The sequence below is a fragment of the Lipotes vexillifer genome, unplaced genomic scaffold (genome assembly GCF_000442215.2).
Source record: "Lipotes vexillifer unplaced genomic scaffold, Lipotes_vexillifer_v1.1 scaffold1331, whole genome shotgun sequence".
In the NCBI taxonomy this organism is placed as follows: Eukaryota; Metazoa; Chordata; class Mammalia; order Artiodactyla; family Lipotidae; genus Lipotes; species Lipotes vexillifer.
This window is the reverse complement of record NW_006793978.1, coordinates 846,987-868,827: the sequence shown is the minus strand read 5'-3', so window position 1 is coordinate 868,827 and position 21,841 is coordinate 846,987. Positions and strand designations below refer to the sequence as shown.

Genomic DNA, 21,841 nt, shown 5'->3' with positions numbered 1-21,841 from the left:
TGATTTCCTGCTGAATCTCTCTCCGCAGGGCCCCCCTTTCCAAATTTCACTGACCAATGACATGGCCATGATTCATCTCTCTCTGATCTTCTGCTTCTTCAAGACATACACATTTGGGGTCCTATTTCTCAAGAGATCTGCTCCTGGGGGGTCGACTGACTTCTTGATTGCAAGGGATTCAATGCTAATGTGCACCAGGGCCTGTTTTTTTTTCGGTTTTGGTTTTTGGCGGGGATGGGGGTTGGGGGAAGCAATGGTGGGGGGGTAACTGTGTGGAAGAGACTGAAATCTGAAATTTACTGAGTACTTATTACAGGCCATATCATTCTAGATGTTTTGTATCCAGATTAAAAGACAAACACATCAGCAGCTCAGAGGCATTAAGTAAATTTCCCAAGGTCAAGTCACATAGACTATCTCGATGGGAGTGGAATGGGGATCTCACCACCTTACCTTTCTAAGCATGTCCTCTGCCCATCTGCTTTGTAGACCTCATGCTGTCTGACTTCCACAGGGCCCCCCAGGACCACAACCTCTTGGAGCTATGGCCTGGGTCTGCAGACTGCACAGTTCATGCTCTTTCTACAAAAGGCTAGCTATGCTATCGTGAAGAGCTCAACCAGATACAGAATACCTTGGCCAGTTTAAAAGCACATGTCTTACCATTAGGCAAAGACCACAGTCTATTTACCGAGGCCAAGAAGCACTGATGAACACTGAAATTGTGGGTGAAAGTATGGTGAGAAACAGATATTTGCATAGTCTCAAAATATCTACCCATAAGATCCTCATTAACTTAAAAGGGAAAAAACAGTAACTTTACAGTGAGGAACCTGGTAGATGTCACTTTAACCGAGTGATCCCTGTTGCAGTTACCAGCAGGAAGACTTCACATGCTCCCTGACGTGATGCACTGAGAAGGGCCCATCACTTCCATGGTTTTCCTGCCAAGATGGCATAACCTCAATCTAATCAAGAGAAAACATCAGATAGACCCAAATCGAAGGATGGATAGGCCACAAAATAAGCTGCCTGGGCTCTTGAAAAATGTCAAGGTTTTGAAGGACAAAGAAACAATGAGGAACTTTCCCAGATGGAAGGAGGCTAAGGAGACATGTGACAACTAAATGCAGTGTGGGATCCTGGATGAACCCCAGGACCAGAAAAAGGACACAACTGTGGAAACAGGTGAACTTCGAATAAGGTCTGTAGATTTAGCTAACAGTAGCATATGACAAAGAAACAATGAGGAACTTTCCCAGATGGAAGGAGGCTAAGGAGACATGTGACAACTAAATGCAGTGTGGGATCCTGGATGAACCCCAGGACCAGAAAAAGGACACAACTGTGGAAACAGGTGAACTTCGAATAAGGTCTGTAGATTTAGCTAACAGTAGCATATGAAGGTTAATTTCCTGATTTAAATAATTATACTATGGGTTTTTTTTTTTTTTTTTTTTTTTTCTGGTACGCGGGCCTCTCAATGCTGTGGCCTCTCCCGTTGCGGAGCACAGGCTCAGGACACGCAGGCTCAGCAGCCATGGCTCACGGGCCCAGCCGCTCCGCGGCACGTGGGATCCTCCTGGACCGGGGCACGAACGCGTGTCCCCTGCATCGGCAGGCGGACTCTCAACCACTGCGCCACCAGGGAAGCCCTGTACTATGGTTTTAAAAGACATAGCATTAGGAGAAGCTGGGTGAAGGGTATATGGGAACTTCCTACACTATTTTCATAAGTCTAAAGTTATTTCAAAATAAAAATGTTAAAAAAAAAATGCCCCAAACCAAAAACCCCTCAAACACCACGTACTTTCTTAAAGGATCACCTTAATGTTAGAATTTAGGTGGCAACTGCTGTCTCAGGTGGGCCCTCTGGGGGTCTGCGTACCTACCACACAAACAGTCACTTATGTTGTGGCTGTTTGAAGCTGGTCTTGAAGGTCAAGGTGGCTCCGTGTGTTAGAGCCTAGGGGTCCTGAACTCAGGAGCCCTCACCCTGTACTGCTCCCAGGGTCAGCTCTGCCTTTGCAGAACAACTCTGGGTCACTTAGAGGAGAAGTCTGAGAAGCTGGCTCCCAGCAGGCATCAAGTCCAGCTGAGTTCTTAGAGGCTGATTATTTCACTCTCAGGTAAAGAGGATACGGAGAATCGTGGGACACCCAGCTCTCCTCTCTCTGCACAATCTCCTTTTGGGTTCTGAGATCAGTGTGAAGGAGGAATGGCTCTGTTAGCTGTATCTGTTTGCCTTTCCTTACCTTAAGCCAATGGAAGCAGCCCCCTACCTTGCTTCCCGTCTGAAGCAGCCCGAAGCAGATGGCTTCCTGTGCCACCAGCACCACTGCTTTGCTCCTCTGCCTCTGTGCGTGGCCGCCAGGGGGCTGGAGCTCTAGTCTTTAAGGGTCCTTCCAGTTCTGACAGGCCAGGCCAGCCAGGCCCTAACGAGTGGCCCCAGGTGGGATTGCTGAAAAGCACTGGTCTTCCTGCAGGTCTAATCCTGCACGTCCAAGGAAGGTGAATCAGCCCTCTCTCACCTACTGACCAGAGCATGGAAGCTGAGCTCCCGGAATGAGTCTGCTTTGGTTTTCTTAAAGAAAGCTATGGAGCCTGAGGATACAAGTGAGTTACTGCTGAGTTCAATGGAAGGCAGATGCTATGTCACTAATGATGATGCTGTGTCTCTCCTATACTGATCAGAGAAGGCGTGGACGTATTATCACTAAAACATTAGATTTTGCCTCAGTTCATCCCCTGTTCAAGTTCCTTGCTTGTAAAATTAAGATTAAACATTCTTTCCCCTAGGGTGTTTGTTACAAGGTTTAAATGAGCTACTGTATGGTGCTTTAACACTTTTGGTACAAAAAACTAGACAGGTCGCACAACAATGTGAATGTACTAAACATGACTGAGACACATGCTTAAAAATGGTTAAGATGATAAATTTTATGTTATGCATGTATGTTTTCCCATGGCTAAAAAAAAAAGCCACTCAGTGTATCATTAAAAGAAACCTACACAAACATCAGGTGCTATGATTAATATAGTTATTTTGTTCTGCATGGTTATCATCATCACATCTATTTATCCCTAAATTACATGCGGACAACGTCTCAGTGCTCTGGCTGGGCTCCCACTCAATCCCACAGCTCCAACTTTCTCTGAAAATCTGATGGTTCTTGGGCTCCCAGACACTAACCTATCGTTCTACTCACTTCTGCACTGTAAATGTACACAGTCTCTTGAACCCATGCAGCAGAGGGTCCTGCAAGCCACTCCCCAAACTCATGCTCTCTGTATCCCCCATCTCAGTCTCCGATTGATGATATCTATCAATACCCACCCAGTCAGCCTGCTTGAAACATGACCCCCACATCCAAGTGGTCACAAAATCATGACAATTCCACTTTAGAAACGCCTCCTCTAAAAAAAGGGTACAAATGAACTTATCTACAAAACAGAAATAGAATTACAGATGTAGAAAACAAACCTATGGTTACCAGGGTGTAAGGGGGGGGAGGGATAAATTGGGGGATTGGGATTGATATATATACTCTACTATATATAAAATAGGTAACTAATAAGGGCCTACTGTATAGCACAGGGAACTCTCCTCGATACTCTGTCATGGCCTATATGGGAAAAGAATCCGAAAAAGAGTGGATATATGTATATGTATAACTGATTCACTTTGCTGTACACCTGAAACTAACACAACACTGTAAATCAACTACACTCCAATAAAAATTAAAATAAATAAATAAATAAATAGAAAGAAACGCCTCCAAAATCTAACTCCTCCCTTTCCCATTACTTTAGTTGAGATGCCCCTGTCACCTCTCACCCAGCCTATGATGACAACATTCTCTTCGGTCATCTGGCCAAAGTTTCCCTTCCTTCCACCTCATCCTCCCACCACTACCAGAATTCTCTTCCTAAAAGTCAAATCTGGGACTTCCCTGGTGGCGCAGTGGTTAAGAATCCGCCTGCCAATGCAGGGGACACGAGTTCATGCCCCAGTCTGGGAAGATCCCACATGCCGCAGAGCAACTAAGCCCGTGCGCCACAACTACTGAGCCTGCGTGCCACAACTACTGAAGCCCGCGCACACCTAGAGCCCGTGCTCCGCAACAAGAGACGCCACCACAGTGAGAAGCCCACGCACCGCAACAAGGAGTAGCCCCCGCTCACTGCGACTAGAGAAAGCCCGCGTGCAGCAACGAAGACCCAACGCAGCCAAAAATAAATAAATAAATAAAATAAATAAATTTATTAAAACAAAGAAACAAACAACAACAACGAAAACCAAAAAGTCAAATCTGATGTGTCATTTACCTACATAAAAGTACCCAGTGGGCTCCCATCTGGATCAAGTCTAAACTCTTATCTTGCCATACAAGGTCTGTTCATACAGAGCTTTTTATATCAACCTATGTTTATAGTCACGTATAGTCCCCCCACCCCCTACCATGAACCTTGCTCCGTTATAAGCTTCTCTCCATATACCAAGACTTTCACACCTCTTCGCTTTTTGCAAATAATATCCCCATTTGCCTAGTGTCTGCACCATCCTTGCCACCCAGCAATCATCCACACCCACGTGTTTCAGCAAGATCTAAGTCAAATTCCTCCTCTCCTAGACAGCACGGTTCAGACGTCATGCTATTCCTCAGCATACACTGGGCTGGGGGGCAGGTTAATAATTCATCAAGGTACCTCACAGCTTTCTCTTCAATTAGACCTTCTGTCTCTGAAGGCTTGTTATATATTTGTCATCTCTCCATTCCTAGTTCCCAGGACAGTGCTTGGCTCGGCACATAGTGAGGGCTAAATTTGTTGAATGAACTATGAGTGAAAGGTGCTATGACTGAGCTTATTAACTTCCAATGTTTGGAAAATCATTTCAGCAAGGTCGCCTGTTATAGTTTAAGATGTCCCTCACTGGACACAAATTAGGTACTCTGGGATGACCATAATTCCTTTGGACAAGTAAGTTACATTTTGTAGCCTGGATAAGTAGTTTACTAACTGGCGTCTCAGTGACGTCAAAGACCGCTGCATCTCTCACGGGCTGTCTTACACTTGGGCGATAACTCATCATCTACTATATCTAAAGTATTAATGAATTCTGGGCTATTCTGAATACATGTAAACATGATTCCCTACTCTATAAAATCCTGTGCTCTTCTGTAACTTTTAATAGCTTAATTTAAGCAAGAGCGACCCAATCCGTGCATGGCACTTAAGACAATTCTATGAAAATCTAGGTAACTATTGTATATAATTGAACACGTGTATTCATATTTCAGAGCCTGTGATCAGTATTAAGTGCTCACTTTGGATGATGGTCAAGGCAGCTTTGGCGGCTGGCAAGAAGTGCCTGTGAGCGCCTGACCCACCTGGCGGGAAGGTCGGGGTGTGCTTCACAGACACGTTGTTCTCTCCCGCCTTTCTGGGCCCTCTTCCCCCTCCATAGAGAGTTACTGCCAGGGCAGCACTTTTGGACAACGTGGCCCCTGTCTTTCTACCCACAGCTGCTTGATCCAGGCACGAGCACCTGACTTTCAGCTAGGTCAACCCACAGTCCTTTCCAGAGAACCCGTCCCCAGAATGCAACCCAGCCCGACCCGGTCAGAATCCTATCCTTGGATTTTAGTAACTGCAGTGGGAGAGGAGACAGTCTCTCTTCCACCGGCTGAAGCCGAAAGGTGTCACGCTCAGGAGGATGGTTCGTGATTTCTACCAGTAGGAGAAACCAAGTCTCGCAAACAGTCAAGAATAAAATGGGTTACGCAGAAAGAAGAGCCAAGACAGGGAGGGCACTTAATCCCCTGTCCTGTGCTACTGAAGCCCAGCTGCATAGCTCTGCCCTTCTGATGGCTTGGTTATTTCAGCACGCACTTGTATTCCTAAAAGTCTATACATTACCCTATTTTTTAGTTTGAATTTAATTTCTGTTATTCGAAACAAAAAAGAATCTTAAAAACAAAACACAACCCTGCTAACATAAACACAGCCAAAGCTGTTCAATCTTAAGAGCTTTAAAATGAGCCAATGGCTTCATGAAGGCTCTTGGAGGAGTTCTGTGGTAAGTTTCTAAACTGTGGAAATCACGTATTTTATTTAGCTACAGAAGGTTGATGAATCCTTTATACAATAAATAAATGCTCTGTAGTTGATGTGTTGAGTAAACTGCGTTTTTTGTTTTCCAATGTTTACTCGCCTTAAAGAGGGCCTAACTGCACACCACTGGAGGTTCGGGAAGCAGTAAAGGTACAGGTGTAACTCTACATAAACAAAGTAAGTAGTCCACGTATGCTGCTGTGCTGTCTCTGCGGAGCACACTCTTCAGAACTACCGCTGCGCTCTACACAGACCGCCTGACGGCTAATCACGCTTCAGTGGCCGGATCAATATTTCTGTTCGTCTCCTTTACTACTTGAGTGACTGGATCTAGGGCCAGAGTCGAAAATCAGGTCAGTCCCCTGGACCTACTGCCAACTAACAGGGAAGATCACTGTGTGTGCCTGGGAGCCCAAGGAGGGGGGTGGGGTCAGGGAGCACAATTCTTAGGGCGATAACTTAATTTCAAATTTCTCAATGAGAAAAGCCCTGCGTATCTATGGCTCTTCTGCTGCAGCATTTAAAAAGTTGCCCTGAGGGTACAAGGTATAACTCATTTTATGTGTGGTTTATTGAATAAGTTCATGAATTTATGACCCCACCACATATACAGCCAAGGGGAAGAGCAGCTTGGCCATTCTGTCTGGGAGGGGGGACATCTCAAGCTCCAAAGAGAGAGGGATGATGGGGCTGGAGACGTGGAGAGAGGTCGCTCTACAGTGGGACAAAAGATAATGTCCACTTGCAGGCTCGTGTGAACATTCTAGTGTCCAGCACTCAGGACCCACTGATATGGAATTTGTGATGATTTCACTCTGGCTGGCAGAGTGGGCCCTGATCTGCATCCCACTCATTACTGGGAGACAAGCCTAAACTGTCCTTCTAAGAACATGATTCAACGTAAGTTTATTAAGCCTTTCCAATAAGAATAAGAAAAAGGATGCCAAGCAACATGAAAGAATGAGGCATTTTGCCAGGCATTTTGCTTACCCTTAACCTAACAAAATCTATGCCTTTCAAGCACCTTAGAAGCACCATTTGCATGCAAGTAATGTACTAACTGCAAATGGGACTTATTACTTAATTAAAGCTCATCACAGAGCATCTTTTTTGAGCAATGTTTTGTTGGATGTTGGAATTACAACTGAAAGGGATAAAATGCTGTTTGAACATTTCCTTTTATTCCAACATATTACTATTCTCCCTGGCCTTTTCCTGTCAGTCCTCAGGCTTATTGGAATGTGGCACGAGGGAGAGCTTGGTGGTGAGGAGTGTTGCCTAGGAAGCCAGACAACCTGGTTTTAAAACCTGGCTCTGCCACCAACTGATGCAAAACTTTGGGCTCGCTACATAAGCTCCCTGTGACTCAGTTTCCTCATCTGTAAACTGGGGACAATATCAGCACCTACCTATTAGGGCTGTAGTGTGGATTACACAAGTCAATACACGTAAAGCACACATACACACTATTTAAATAATACTTATTATTATCTCTATATAGCATGCAACACTAGAAACCTTCTAAAATTTGAAGTCATTGAGATCTGGGTAAAAGCTAAGAATCCCACCTCTGCCACCATTAGGATATTAGGTAATTTACCTCTTTGATCCTCCATTTCCTTCTAAGTAAAAAGGGGTGATCGTGCCTATATTTTGGTGGGTTGCTGTGAAGACTGTATGGAATACTGTGTACAACGTCCCAGTCAACATTTCTGACTGGGTTTATGAGAATATCAGGCTGCGTGGATGGACGTGGATTCCATCATACGAGGACCCATGCTTCCTTCCTCTCCTCTGATCACAGGCAGACAAGGACAGTAACGATCAGCCCAAGGCTTGGCAGGGCCTGGTGCATATTACCCTGGGCTCTCTCGGAGAAGGAGCTGCTGCCAACCTACGCCTGGGGGTCAGGCATCAAGGAGAGGGAACAGGGTGCAGTGGGTACTGTGCTCAGCCCCTGCCTGTACGCACAAGGCAGCCAGTCACCTGCCAGCTGGGGATGTCCAGAGACACACACCTACAGCCTGGCTCCCCGTAATTCTTTCCCTGGCTCCCTTCTCAGGGCATGAGGAGAGCAGCCCCTGCTCAGACAGCCTCCCCGCAGCACGTCTGTGCAGGAAGCCAGGGCCCTTGGGCTCCCCGTCAGACTGCCTGCCTGAAGCACACACTGGAGCCAGGGAACTTGCCTGAGAAGGCAGTAAAATTTTAATGCACTCTGTAGCGTGGTCATGTCATACTCGGTTATGGCAAATAATCCCAGATGCCTGCAGAGGTAAAATGGAGCTGTAATGTGCTTGCCTCCTAACCCGAGCTGACAGCAATGATGTACGACTACCATTAGCGGAAAATATCACTTCAACTAACCCATGATCCAGCTCCGCTCAGGGTCACATTATCCATGAGGAACAAATTACACTCCCAAAGTAAATACAAATTTTCTACACGAAATGGGTACAAAAAAAGGGAAGGGGGTGATCCGTTCCCTTCGCCAGCACACTGCTGAGTGACACAGATGATAAAGGACAGGACAAATCACTGGCTGACAGAGTGCTGTGCTATAATCAGCTCAGCCGGCACGCACTCTAGCCGATAAACACTATATTCTCCCCTTAGTGGCAAATACATAATCTTTAACACAGAGATGGCTGCTTCGGGTATTTACCACCATTTGGGCTGCAGGAACACCCCAAACAGCATTTGCCATCAGACAAGGAAAGGCCCTGTGATCTTGATGGATCCAGAGACCCTCTGCAGGGATGGGAGTCAGTGTCTAGGGGTGCGCAAGAGGGTTCTTGAGGCAGCAAACAACAGAGTGAAATTGCTTTGGGGGTGCAGTTCAGGAGCTGCGGTAATACCATGACCCTCCTCCTCTGTGCTGGTCACAGGAAGAAGACAGTCTAGAGAGATCAGACGAGATGCAAGAGGCTCTGGACCAGAAGGCCCAGTACTTCCGCACCTGCGTGGGTGAGTGGGACAAGACCCTCTTCCTTTCCGTGACTCAGATAATCAACAAAGCAACTGCCAGGTATAGAACTAATATTTACAGGGCACCCACTGAAGTGTCGGACATATACGAGGTGTGGGGTGCTTGCTAGGAGCCAACGATTTAAGAAGGTATTAAGTGTTTACACATAGATAGACACTAAAAGAAGACTGAGTGTCTTGACCAAACGTGGCCCAGGCTTGTCTGCGGGCTGACACAGCCTCCCTGTCATCACTCATGGTGGCCCACAGGCTGACACTGCCACTCACCTGTACGAGTAAAAACATATACCTTGTAGTTCTTGCCTCCTTACCTTGGACAACTGCTTGCCATGTTAAAAAAAAAAAAAAAAAAAAAACTCCACAGATAGACTGGGATTACCTGACTTTCTGCTGAGATAGAGAATACAGCAATCTATCGATAGTTTACTATAGGTACCCATGGAATTTATCTTCCCACTACTTAATTCTGCTAACAGCCTCTGACCAAAGGCATGGCCTTCTTTTTTCACTGTGGTTCTTTATATTTTTTTCAATTTCAACATTAAATGATCATTTTCATTTCATTAAATGATTCATTTTCAACATTAAGTGATCTGAAATTTATTAAGGCTAAAAATCAGGGATAATGGAAGAGATTGCTCTTATGTTAAAGATGTTTCTTCTCCTAAATGAACTTTCTTTTGCTAGGAATTTGTACATGCAATGTACTTGAGCCTGGAGAGAGTTGATGGTTCTCTGGGAGACATGCTTTCCATGTTAAAAAAAAAAAAAAAAAAAAAATCACATTTCAGAAGAGCTTGTACATCTGAGTTGTCAGTGGACCCAACTTGTATTTATCCAATGTTTATCGAGCAACTGTCAGCGTTTGGATTTTTAGAAGCTGGTGGGTTTGTGGGTGGATAGGTAGATACAATCCAGGTTTCCCGTAGCACAAGGAGGGTGCAGCACAGACAGGAAGGTAGCGAAGATTCTCAAATGGCACCTGTGGGCATATTCCAACTCATCCCCGTATATAGGGAAAAAGAGCCCAGAGCCTGGAATCTTAAGACACTGTATATCTCAGCTCCATTACCTATCAGCTCTTAAGTTTCATTTCCTTTATTTGTAAAATGACATGTGCTTGAGAAGATAAAGTCCTTGAAAGGACCTATCATTGACTTTGGCACATTGCAGATGATGAACAGTGAAGTAACTAGGGATACACATAGATTCCCACAATAAACAAGCAGGTCATATAAAATAGCACATGTAAGAGTATTCTGAATAACACAATGTTCTCTACAATGTAAAGTAGTGTTTCATCTTATTATTTCGTTATTATTATTGATCCTAATCGCATTTGTTCCCTGCCCCTAATAAATGAGTAGCATCTACATTTTCCTACCAAGAAATTAGGGAGTTGAAAAATCATGAAGGGTTCCAACGACGAAAGATGAAGCCCAAACTGAGTGCCCGGGGTACCACAACCACCCATGCCAGGGGTTCCTGGTCAGTCCTTACTTCAAATGCTCCATTTCACTGTCTCAGTAAACATGCATATAATTGGCAGACTATGAACCACACCTGGGATTGGAACAGCGCTGGAGAAAGCTACTCTGGTTAGTAGGTACACAGCCAGCACTTCTCAACATGATCCTCATGAGAAGCAACAGGGAAAAGCTCTAGAAGTAGGCCCATTTGATCTCCCAGTTGTAACTTCGGAAAAAAATAAAAAAAGAAGACGAAGAAATAATATTCATGTATTGAATTTTGGGACTTATGAAAGTATAAAGTTTGGCTAATTACTAATGCATTCTAATACAGAGATTTTATTATTATCTTTATCATACCTAGGTATGGCAGAGTTACAAGGAGTAATCACCCGTAATTATGTATCACCATCTGGAAGTTGCCAAGGGGGGACTGACTAAGACACTCACACCCACACACAAATACACACGTGCATGACCAAAAAGAAATTCAGACACCTTTAATGAGGACAGACATTCTCCAACCCAAATGTAGAGGAAGACAGACTCTTCTGACAACCAAACAGCGGCCCAGGCCATACTTACTGACAAGCCACCAGTTAAAGGCATCACCGGTACTAATGCCTCTGCTTAGGACCTCCCGCTCAGGTGGCTCAGGATTCATGGTCCATTTCATGAGGCTGAAAGCCACCACCTCCACCTAATTCCTCCTCGGCTTTGCAACATTCCCTTCAGCTAAGCCATAAAATCCAAGCCAATGGCTCATTCTAAGGGAAAGCAGCTGATCTTTTCTCTGGGAATGTAGAATCCTATATTCAATACTGGACATTTCCAGAAGAATTCCTTTTACAGGTCAAATAATACTCACTGTTAACTCACCAATCAAGTGAGTTCTTGAAACATACTACGTCAGCTAGTTCTTCACTAGCTCCCATGCTCTCCTAAATAATTTGGGTTAACTGAGGAATAAGATTAAACTAACTGCTCTGCTGCCTATTGGCAAGTGCGTGGTGACAGACCCAACAGAGGCAAGCAACTCTGTCAAGTTCATGTTGGTTCATCAGTAGGTACTTGAAAAAAAAAATAAGTGAGTTGCTGTGAATGACTAAATGAAAGAATCAACAAACAGATAATGACCTTTGTTTAGACATTAGGCCCATAGTAAGTTTCCTTTAGCTACGTGAAAGGGTCAACACAGATGTGCCTGGACCCGTCCACACTATGTTTATTCACTGTTAGGAACCTGAGAGAGGTGAACGAATGGAGAAATTTTTTATATAATCTTCCTTCTACCTTGGCAAAGAGAAAATACACTCATGTACATTTCCCTCTGGGTCTGCTGTGTTGTTGGGGCCTAAGTAAATAGCTACATAGAAAATGAGGATATTCAAAGCTACATCATTGGCTCCAGCCCCATTTTATAGATGACAAAACTAAGGCTCAGCAACATTAGCTAATTTGTCCAAGGCCACACACTTGGTTAGTGAGAAATGATAAACCAGGTCTTCTGAGTGGCCTTCTCCATTACCCACCCACGAGAACAAGGGGACATCCAGAACCTGCTCCTCTCACTATTCATTCTAAGAAACAAGAGTTTAGCTGAAGATGTTTAACCAATTTCCAATAACTCGAGTATTCATTTTATTGAATTATATTTAATAAATAATCTGAATATTTATATATTTATATAAATAAATATATGTATATACATATATGAAACCTCTGTCTTTTTCAGGTGGATGACATGGTTGTAATGGACAGATAGTCTACATACACATTTAATGTGAGTGAAGCAATTTTTGGTTTGGCATGAAAACGCTACAATATGACAAAGAGAAGAACTTAATGAGAGGGTTTAAAATAATATGCAGTAGAAATTAAATCCAAGGATGGTATCAATAGGAATTTTTGGTGGATAGGATGGAATTAAGCCAACTGGAAACATGGCGATGTTGGAAGAACAATAAAGTGTCATTTTGACCCAGACCTAATCTTGGAGGTCGAGTGGATGGGCATCATGGGATTCAGACATCCAAAACAGCCCTTGAAACTCAGCCAAGAACTGCAGAAATTTCCCAAATAAGGTGGGAAATTTATAAATGGCTTAGAAGTGTCTTATGAGAAAATAAAACTATAAAAGAAATTTGTTGGGAGCCCAGAAGATAAATCCTGGGATTGATATGAGGCGCACTCAGGTGTGAGTACCAGTTTTCTGAAATTGTTTCACTTATCCCCTCCATTGGGAGATGAGTATCCAAAAAAGGAAACGCAAATTTTGCAAAACAATGAACATTACTGAACATTGGGGATATAAAGACCAGAACTTGGGTCCCTACTCTTCTCCTGGGCAATGGTTGTACGCTTTGCTGCTACGAAACTGGAAGAGAAAGTTCCTTTCTCTATCTGCAGTGTGGGACAGCATCTCTAAGCTGTCTCCTGATCAGAACATGTCCTGTTTCCAAACCAAGGATGCGGGTTCTACAAGCAACAGTGAAGGCCTTCTGAGCTTGTGGAATGTTGCTGAGGGTGCATAATTTTTACCAAGTGTGAAACGTGGCCAATCGAGGGATGGGACTCTTCCACTATAAGCACAAGCCGCATGCCCGGTCTTTAGTTTGACAGCTCAGCAGTTTCTCAGTCCTTCAGGAGCCAAGTTAGGCATGTGGTTTGTGTTGAATTAGGAACACAAGCCTCTGTTGGTTTTCTTGCTGCTTTTCTTGGAAACTGCCCCCTTCTCACACAAGTGAATACAAAATGATCAAACACAACAAAGTTAGCTTGAATTAAAAAATGAGAATGCACCAGAAAGTGTTTGCATGTTAAGGGAGAGGGCGCTGACGTGGGAACTCTGTGGTTCTGCATCTGCAGTTAGCCAGTGTCCCAGCAGGCTGTCCTGGGTACTGGTGAGCAACTCACAGGGACCAAGCAACCTCCTCCGGGTGGTCATTCCAATCACTGAAAGCCCAGAGACAGGAAACTGCAATCAGGAGTCATGTTAAAATCTTCACGAGGTGGGGCTTCCCTGGTGGCGCAGTGGTTGAAAGCCCACCTGCCGATGCAGGGGACACGGGTTCGTGCCCCGGTCCGGGACGATCCCACATGCTGCCGAGCGGCTGGGCCCGTGAGCCATGGCCGCTGAGCCTGCGCGTCCGGAGCCTGTGCTCCGCGACGGGAGAGGCCACGGAGGTGGGAGGCCCGCGTACCGAAAAAAAAAAAAAAAAAATCTTCATGAGGAACAGGAGAACGGCTCACATCTATGAAGAGGTTTTGTGTGTGTGTGTGTGTGTGTGTGTGTGTGTGTGTGTGTGTGTACTGCATGCAGTATACACCACACATCTACAAACATAAGCACGTGGGGTGCGCGAACACACACAACACCTCTATAGCTTTCAGGACTTTCTCTTGAGCTGTCAAAATGTTAGAAGCATTAAACAGAGGAAAGTAAATGCTTCTCTTTGACATCTGTAAAAAGGTAGTAGTGCTCAAAACCAGTTGTATAAAAATTATCAGGAAGCTTTTAAAAAAATACAGATGCTGTGGCCCCCACCCCAGACAGACTGCATCAGACCCTCTCTCCTGTGCTGGGTATCTGGGAACTGACAGTGTTTGGCTTGTGGGACGAGGGCTGTTACAACCCACTTCATCACCATCTGATCCCTCCAGGCCGGCATGCTTGCTCTTGACTCCAGGTTGTGCCCAAAGGAAAGCCTGGTGTTTGGGGTAAGGAATTTAAAAATCATCGTTTGGGGACCCTTCCAAATTTCACAACACTTCCGTTCAGCTTGTGTCAGAAAGAAGTGCCCTAGGGGATGAAGGCTGAGCCCCGGGTTCCAGTGGAAAAAAAAAAAATCACACCTCTTACCCTCTGGCAGGTTTTCTGGCAGATCCTGAGCTTTCGGAAGAGAAGGATGGCCTTCCTCCTTCCCCAAGCGAGTCTCCCTCACTCCGCTCCAAGGAAAACTAGTGAAAGTTAACATTTACAGAGCACTTACTACGGACCAGGCACTGAGCCAATTTCATTATTACAAAACTCTAGGTGGAGCTGTTGTTACCCCCATTTGGCAGATGAGAGAACCAAGGCTTGTCCATGGCTCCAGAACAGTAAGGGACAGTCAGAAACAAGCCCAGGCCATCAGACTCGGTGGCCCAAGTGCTTGACCACTGGCCACTACACCTTCCAACCAGCTCTGTCACGTGGCCCACAAAATACACAGGGAGCTGGTAAATGGAAAGAGAATTATTTTTCATCTCCACATTGATTTCATAACCAAACAGGGGGTGTTTCTCAGCACAATAGGCTGCTGCCAGTGGTAGAGAAAGAGAGGAAACAAGAGAAAATATAGGCCAAATATGTGGAAATATGCGTGTTGCCTCTTTGTTCTCATGATACCAATTCATTTCCAGTGGGGGATTGGAATAATTGCTTAACTTGGGTGATTAAGGGGTCAAGTGCTGCCTCTTTTCTTTGCACTAACTGCAAAGACGAACAATCCCACATCTAAGACGCAGTGTTTCCAGCCTTCTCTAATCTTCCACCCAAGTTTTACTCTTCACAAAAGTCCTCCAGGTCCGCTGACATTAGCGTGAGATGTATTCACATGGCTGTGAGGGGAGGGTAAGGGATGCTTTGCCCGGTGTCTCATCAAGCCTCCTCCACGTATGAGAATGCCTCCTGCATTTACGGAAAGCTCTGCTTTTCTAGCCCCTTTCGCAGTCCCTTCCATGTTAATTAGAAAGGGTATCATTTTATAAATCACAGCTTCGTATCAGAGGAGAGCAGAGTTTATCCTAATTCAGTCAGCTGTGTGAAATACAGTACCCTAACTTTAGACCGCCAGTTCTGCAGATCCCTACAGAGTAAGAGAATGACAGGTCTTCCTGAGAGAAATCCCAGCGGGTCCTTGCAAGTCTCACTTTTGCCTCCGACAGCATCCCTGGCGGGGTTGCTGAAGGCATCCCAGGACACGGGGTGGCATCTTTTCCACCACTAGCAATTCAGATTTGAATGCGAATCCTCCAAGCAGCACATGAAAGCAGCCCAGGTTAGTCTGGGGCTCTGAGGGGGGTCCAGGCAAGAGGCTCCGGCACAGGGGAGGCTGAAAGGGGCCTAGGCTCCGGCTCGGAGAAGTCTGGGAGGGTAGTGTTAAAGTCGACGCTAAACACCAGACAATCTCAGTCCGAAAGGGGAAGCCTGACAGTCTTAACTGTAACAGGGCCAAAAGCAGGCACGACTGCAATTACAGAGTCTTGATTGTTCCTGCCGGGAGCCCTCTGGAGGACAGCCGCGGGGCAGGGCAGGGACAGGTGATGCGAGAGCCGCTGTGGAACGGCCCCCGAGTAAGAGGAGGACCTGCAGGGCCACCACAGTCCACAGGAAAAGCGACTGGGGTGGCCGAGGCACGACATGCACACATGTCAGAGGACCGCTCCCAAAGGCCCTCTGTGCCCCGTCATCACCCCTCCCGCGGACTTGCCTATGGCCATCTTATTCTCCTTCACTGTCCTGAAATCACCCCAAACTCGGAGCCGTGGGTGCTGGCTACCTTCCCGCTGCCCATTCCTCTGGGCCGGCACTTCGCTGCTCCCCACACTCAGAGGCGAAAACCTGGGCGGCAAAGACTCGGGGACTCAGATCCCAGCAAACAACTAGCTGTGGTGCTCTCAGGATGCAAGAAACACCTTGGCCCCCAGACACCTCTGAAAACCACAGGCGGTGCTGATAATTCTCGACATTACCAGAGTTAGTGATCATCTAGACAGGGGGTGCTAGACACCTGAAGAGAGTCTGAGGCAACTGGACTGGGACTCGGTCCAGGCATCAGGAATCAGGACTTGTACAGCTCCCGGGGCATTTGGAAGCGCAGTCTAGGTTGACACTGCTGATCAAGACACCTAGGCGGAACGCAAAGCTGAACGTCCTTGCCACCTTCTGCCACTGCTGGAGACTGTGACACTTCCTGAAGTCACACTGCCTTTTAAGGAAAGAAGGTCTGCTTGGCTGTGAGACCTCGAGGAAGCCTCGTCTCCTTGGAGAAGTGCCACTCACTTGGAAAGGGAGATCGACGATCACCTGTGAAAGATCTCCAGCAGTGGCCAGAAGTACCAGTCCCTCCCTGGATGCCTGCGACGCCTGATGGAACGAGATGACTACTGCCCTGTGGGATGTGGCCTGGACGGCTCTGGGGGCCAGCGAGCTCGCTTGAATGCTGAGCCCCTACGTGCCTCTGGCACCCACGACCCACTGGCTGCCTGAGGCACTGGGGGACCGACTTCCAAGGAGCTAGGACTCCTGGGGGCTGGAGAAAGGAAGCTCCTACTTGTCAGTTAAACAAAAGAATAATCCACAGCCCCCTTTCCAGTGTGTACTTTCACTGTCATCCAACAGCCCATTACCATGTCACAGCGCAGCGCACCCTTCCGTAGGTCACTTTGTTTAAAATGACATGGATAATGCACATGTCAGCAAGCTGACAGTCCTAGCCGTCCTTCAGAGATAAAAACCTCAAGGCGAGAGCCTGCTCTTATCTGGGGGACATGCATTGGTCTATCATCCAAGTCAGGCAGAACATGATTTCTCCAGAGAGCACTTTTTTCATTTCCTGATTTTAAGGAAATCAAATAAGCACCATTTGTCTTCATCTGAATATGCTTGACCTGCTCAAATGATGATGTCTCGCATTTTATAACGGGCTACATATGCTGAATTCAAATTAACGACAGCACAGAACAAGAGCCTTTAGATCTCTCTTGGAGGCTGGCAGCAGAGAAGGAGGGAGAATTCTAGGCTTGACGGAAAGATCCTACCAAATACTAACCACAGGATTCTGAGTCAAATCCGCCAGCACGGAGGAGGTGAGAGTCAGAGAACAGGGCTCAGGAAAGCCAGCTGTGCGGGACAGATCCAGAAACTGGGGACGGGAGGACTGGTACCTCCCTCTTGGTGCCAAGCAATATAGAAACCACAGTATTCAGGTAACTCTTTTCAAAATACACAGAGTGGGAATAAAATTGGGAAGAAATTCGGTTGGGGGGGTTGGGACAGCTAGAAAGAAAGACCAAACAGACAAACAATCCCTTTGCCTCAGGCAGCAGAACGTTCACTTTACCAGGTTGTGATCCTATCTTCCGGAAGCCCCCAAATCGAGCTCCTTTTCTTGATCCGTGTCGAACTGGATACAAAGAGGCTGGTGGCCATCAGCCTTGAAACAGAGCATGTACCTGCTGGAAGAAGTGCCCTCCCCCCCGACCATCCACCTGGACGAGAAGAGAGTGGTTCCCACCTGACAGCCCCGGCCCACCTCTCCCCCCATGAAGACACTCCTAGAAACAAACCATTAACATTTCTATCAAGAAGATCAATACGTACAGAAAAGCAGGGAGAAGCATATGGGTCAGTAAAAGAAATGCAGGAACGACATTATAAATGCATACATACTAGCATGTTTAATGTTCCAATGAAGGATAAAACAAGAAAAATCAGATGCCTATTAAAATAAACAATTTCCTCTTTTAAAAGCTTCTATAAAGTGAAAACATAGTGTCACATATACGCAACATTAAAGGGCTTATTTTTAAAAAGTGGGGCTCACAAATTCAATGTTATTTCTTATCACAGGCAATGTCACCGTGTGAATAAAGCCTGTCTCTGCAGAAGAGAGGTGCTGTCAACATGCAGCTGGCACCCCCCGCCCTGAGGCTGTGTGAGGGAGACGCGGTGTTCATGGTGCTTGTGTACTATGCCCACAGTGGCGGGACGAAGGGGGGCTTACCTTCTCTTCCTGGTCACTATCGCTGTCACACTGAAAAGGAAGACAAGAGAAGAAGCATTAGTGCAAAAATCGAGTATGTTTTTGCTATTTTGCTACAGAAAAAAAAAAAAGCAAGACAAGTAAAGGAAATAGGACACGTTGTCTGAGCTAAAAAGTTTCTTCAGCTCAAGTGCTGTAAAGAGAAACAGAAGCAAAATGCCGAGAAGTTGTTCTGTTGAATTCATCTGATGCCGGTGCTCCGTGGCTCGTTCTGTGGTCAGTTGGTCACACCAGTGAGCACCCCCTGCTGCACGGCGGAGCCAACCGGGCCATGAGATTAAGGTAATTCAAGATTATTCAATGGGATTCAGAGCAAAATCAGTTTCTTAATGGAGATGTTCTACCTTCAGCTAATGTGAATGGAGCGCGCGCTCTCTCTCTCTCTCTCCTGGTGCTTTTCTAGAGGAAAAGAGGTAAACCTTTGGGCACTTCATTCTCTCATTTGGGCTTTGAAAGAAACAGAACACGTTCAGCAAGCCTCACCACTTGTGACCGCCAAGAGAAAAGAGGGAATATGCTCTATTAAAAACATGTCAAGAACAAGAGGTCAGGGTAACAAATCAATGATATGGGCAAAAAAGAAAAAAAAAGTTTTAGGGCAGGAGACTCACACCGTATCTAACAGATTCCAAATTCCAACTGCTGACCTCGGTTTCAGAAGACCAGAGAATGATAGTTAACTCAAAGCTGTGGGTTCCTCATTAGAAGGAAAGGAAAAAAAAAGAACACAAATTTTATTAAAAACCAAGAGTGTTTTGTTCTCTAATATTTGATTTTTTTTTTTTTTTCTTTTTTAGGTCCTCTCTCTACTCTTCCCAGTTTTGTATCTTTGGGCCAAGTATGTCCACCCAGCTAAGCTTATTTCCTTATTTTTCAAAGAAAATAATGAGGTTGGGTGAGATTGTCATTAAGATGACAAATTAATTTTTCCAATAATATGTGTTGAAAGCTTAAGCCTTATGACAGGCTATAATGAAAATGGAATCAAAGATTCTGCTCTCATGGAATTAGCAGACTTAATGTTCGTTAACAGAGTTTAATAGACTGAGACCTAAATGATTTTCACAGAGAAGCATGTTCTGTAATAATAACTAATATTTGTGAGTGCTTACTATGTGCTATATACCATGCTAAGCATTTTACCTCCATTATTTGAGGTAGTCTTCCACAGATCCTATAAAGTGAGTCTTACCATCCCCACTTCAGAAGTGAGACAACTAAAGCACAGAGAGATGACGTAACTTGCGGGAGTTACGAGAGTATGCAGCAATCGTAAAACTAAACTTGAACTCAAACAAATGTGAGTCTACAGCTTGCCCCCTTCACCATCACAGGACACTTCCTCTTGAGGATGAAGTTTAAACGCCTTCAAGTGGCATTCAAGGCCCCGGGCAGACAGCCCCCAAACCACTTTTCACACCGACTGTTTCCAGTATTTGATTTTTAAAAAGTGGGTGTGTTCTGTCAGAGTAAATACTCAGCAGGTAAATACATCCATTCGTTCACGCAGCAGCCCTTGATTAGCGCCGCAAGCTGCTCAGACATTCAGTCAAGACACAGGACTGGTCCCTGAGCAGCTTTCAGTTTCACAGTCGAGGTACCCAGTGTGACATGATCAGAGATAGACCTACTCCGTGAGGGTGAATCTTCCGTGGGGTGGAGGAGAGATGGTGTGCCGTGGGGAAAGGCCCAGGTCACGGGGAGGCCGGGTCGGCAACCCTTACAGTGTCTAGACCAGCATGGTGCATGGCTTGAGAAAGGGCAGAACAGATGGCAGAGCAATTCTGAGGGGAGAACCAACAGGGCTTGATAATACATGGATGTGGGAAGCAAGTAAGAGGGACGAGTTTACGACGATGCCAAGGTTTTTTAGTGTGGCCACCTGGACAAGGGAGTTGATGTAGCTATGAACAGGAACAGGAAATAAATTTGCTTATATGGCAGCCACTGCTGGCTACGCACCCACAGCCATTCACAACCCCCTTCTCCCTAGTCTGTACCTTCTCCTGACATTTCGAGATTGAAAAAGCCAGATATTCTCTCTTTCCCAACTTTCCTTGCAGCTAAGGGTGGCCGTAAGACCCACTTTTGGGACTTGAGGAAATGTCTGCTGAAGGTTCTGGAAAGGCCCTTTCTCCTCAAAAAAAGGAGAAAAGCAGGAAGCACTGCCTCTTTCCTCTGAACATCACTGCATGAGGATGTGATGTCCAGATCTGTGGCAGCCATCTTGCAAAAATGAAGCCAAAAGCTGAAGTACGAAAACAAGGGAAGAAAAATCCTGGCACAACTGAGACATGTGAACCAAGCTCAGAGCAGCCTGCCTCCGGACTTTTTTGTTCAGACAACCGTAAGTTACCTTATTGTTTAAACCGCCATTAGGGTGTTTTCAGTGCAAAGCAACCAAAGCCCCATCCAAATGGACATCTTGCTATATTAAGATTCAGTGTGGGGACTACTTTCCAGCCTAAGCTGTCCATACAATCAGCATTCAGGAGCTCACAGAGCAACCTCATGGCCTGGATAGCTGTAACACTTTCTGCTCTTCCCACTGGTTCCTCAATACCACGGGTTTATCAGAGGTTTGGTGACAGTGCTTTAACCACTGCATTGTCTTCAACCAGGCTCCCAACCTCAGATCGTCTTAACTTACTTTCTTCTGCCTGACGAGCGACGGCTCTGTTACAATAAGTCAGGCCAGCTGAGAAGGAAAATGGGTGAGATGAAGACCTTGAAGGCCTCCAACAGCAGACGGATGAAGAGCAGCCGTTCTCCTGACTGTGTAGTTTCTCCATTGCCTTGAATTAACTTGAGGTTCCTAAGTTCCGGCACATTTTCAAGAGTGACAAAGCAGGAATCAGGAGGGGTGTGCAAGAGAAAAGAGGATTTTGCCAGGCAGGCTCATTTCCCCAGATGTTCACAGCCCGCCTTGTGAGGTACTCAATGGCAGCTGAAGGCCGAGGCAGAGGATTTGCCCACACCCCCAAGGACGGGTGTGCAGGGGATAGAAGGAGTGGGGAGGACAGCAGGGGCAAAGAATCACCACTGTCCACGCCCCTCCCCCCACCCTAACAGCAGTATGTCCCTGGGAATGGTTATTTCTATCAAAGTGTCAAGCTTCCTGCTTTCCAACAGTCCAGTTCTAATTTCAAGGTCCACTTAATTCTGCATCAAGTAATTACTGATATACCCAGAAGCACCTTGTCTCCAGAGTTAAGCATATGGTGAAGAACTGAGACCTACTGGTATCCATTATGGAAGCAGCACGGATGCCAAGCCGATTAAAAATGCTCAGGCTCCCCACACAACATGCCGGGTGAGTGACAGCCCCTCGACAAGGCCAGTCACAGAGTCTGCCAAAACAGTCTGTGCTGCACTGGGGCCCACATGGTGCGCTGAGACAACAGTTCCATTTCTGGTATTAAATTCCCATACTGACCCGAGGACTTTGCCGTGAGCTCAGCA

The 21,841-nt window shown here is 45.9% G+C and overlaps 1 protein-coding gene across 1 annotated transcript in view; it reads right to left on the bottom strand.

Moving 5' to 3' along the window:
• The window catches only part of LOC103086590 (autism susceptibility gene 2 protein), a 1,147,884-nt gene that overhangs the window by 309,604 nt on the left and 816,439 nt on the right, over nt 1–21,841 (bottom strand). Inside the window, 1 exon segment of the mRNA XM_082931398.1 lies at nt 18,341–18,370. Coding sequence (XP_082787524.1) covers nt 18,341–18,370 — 30 coding nt within the window.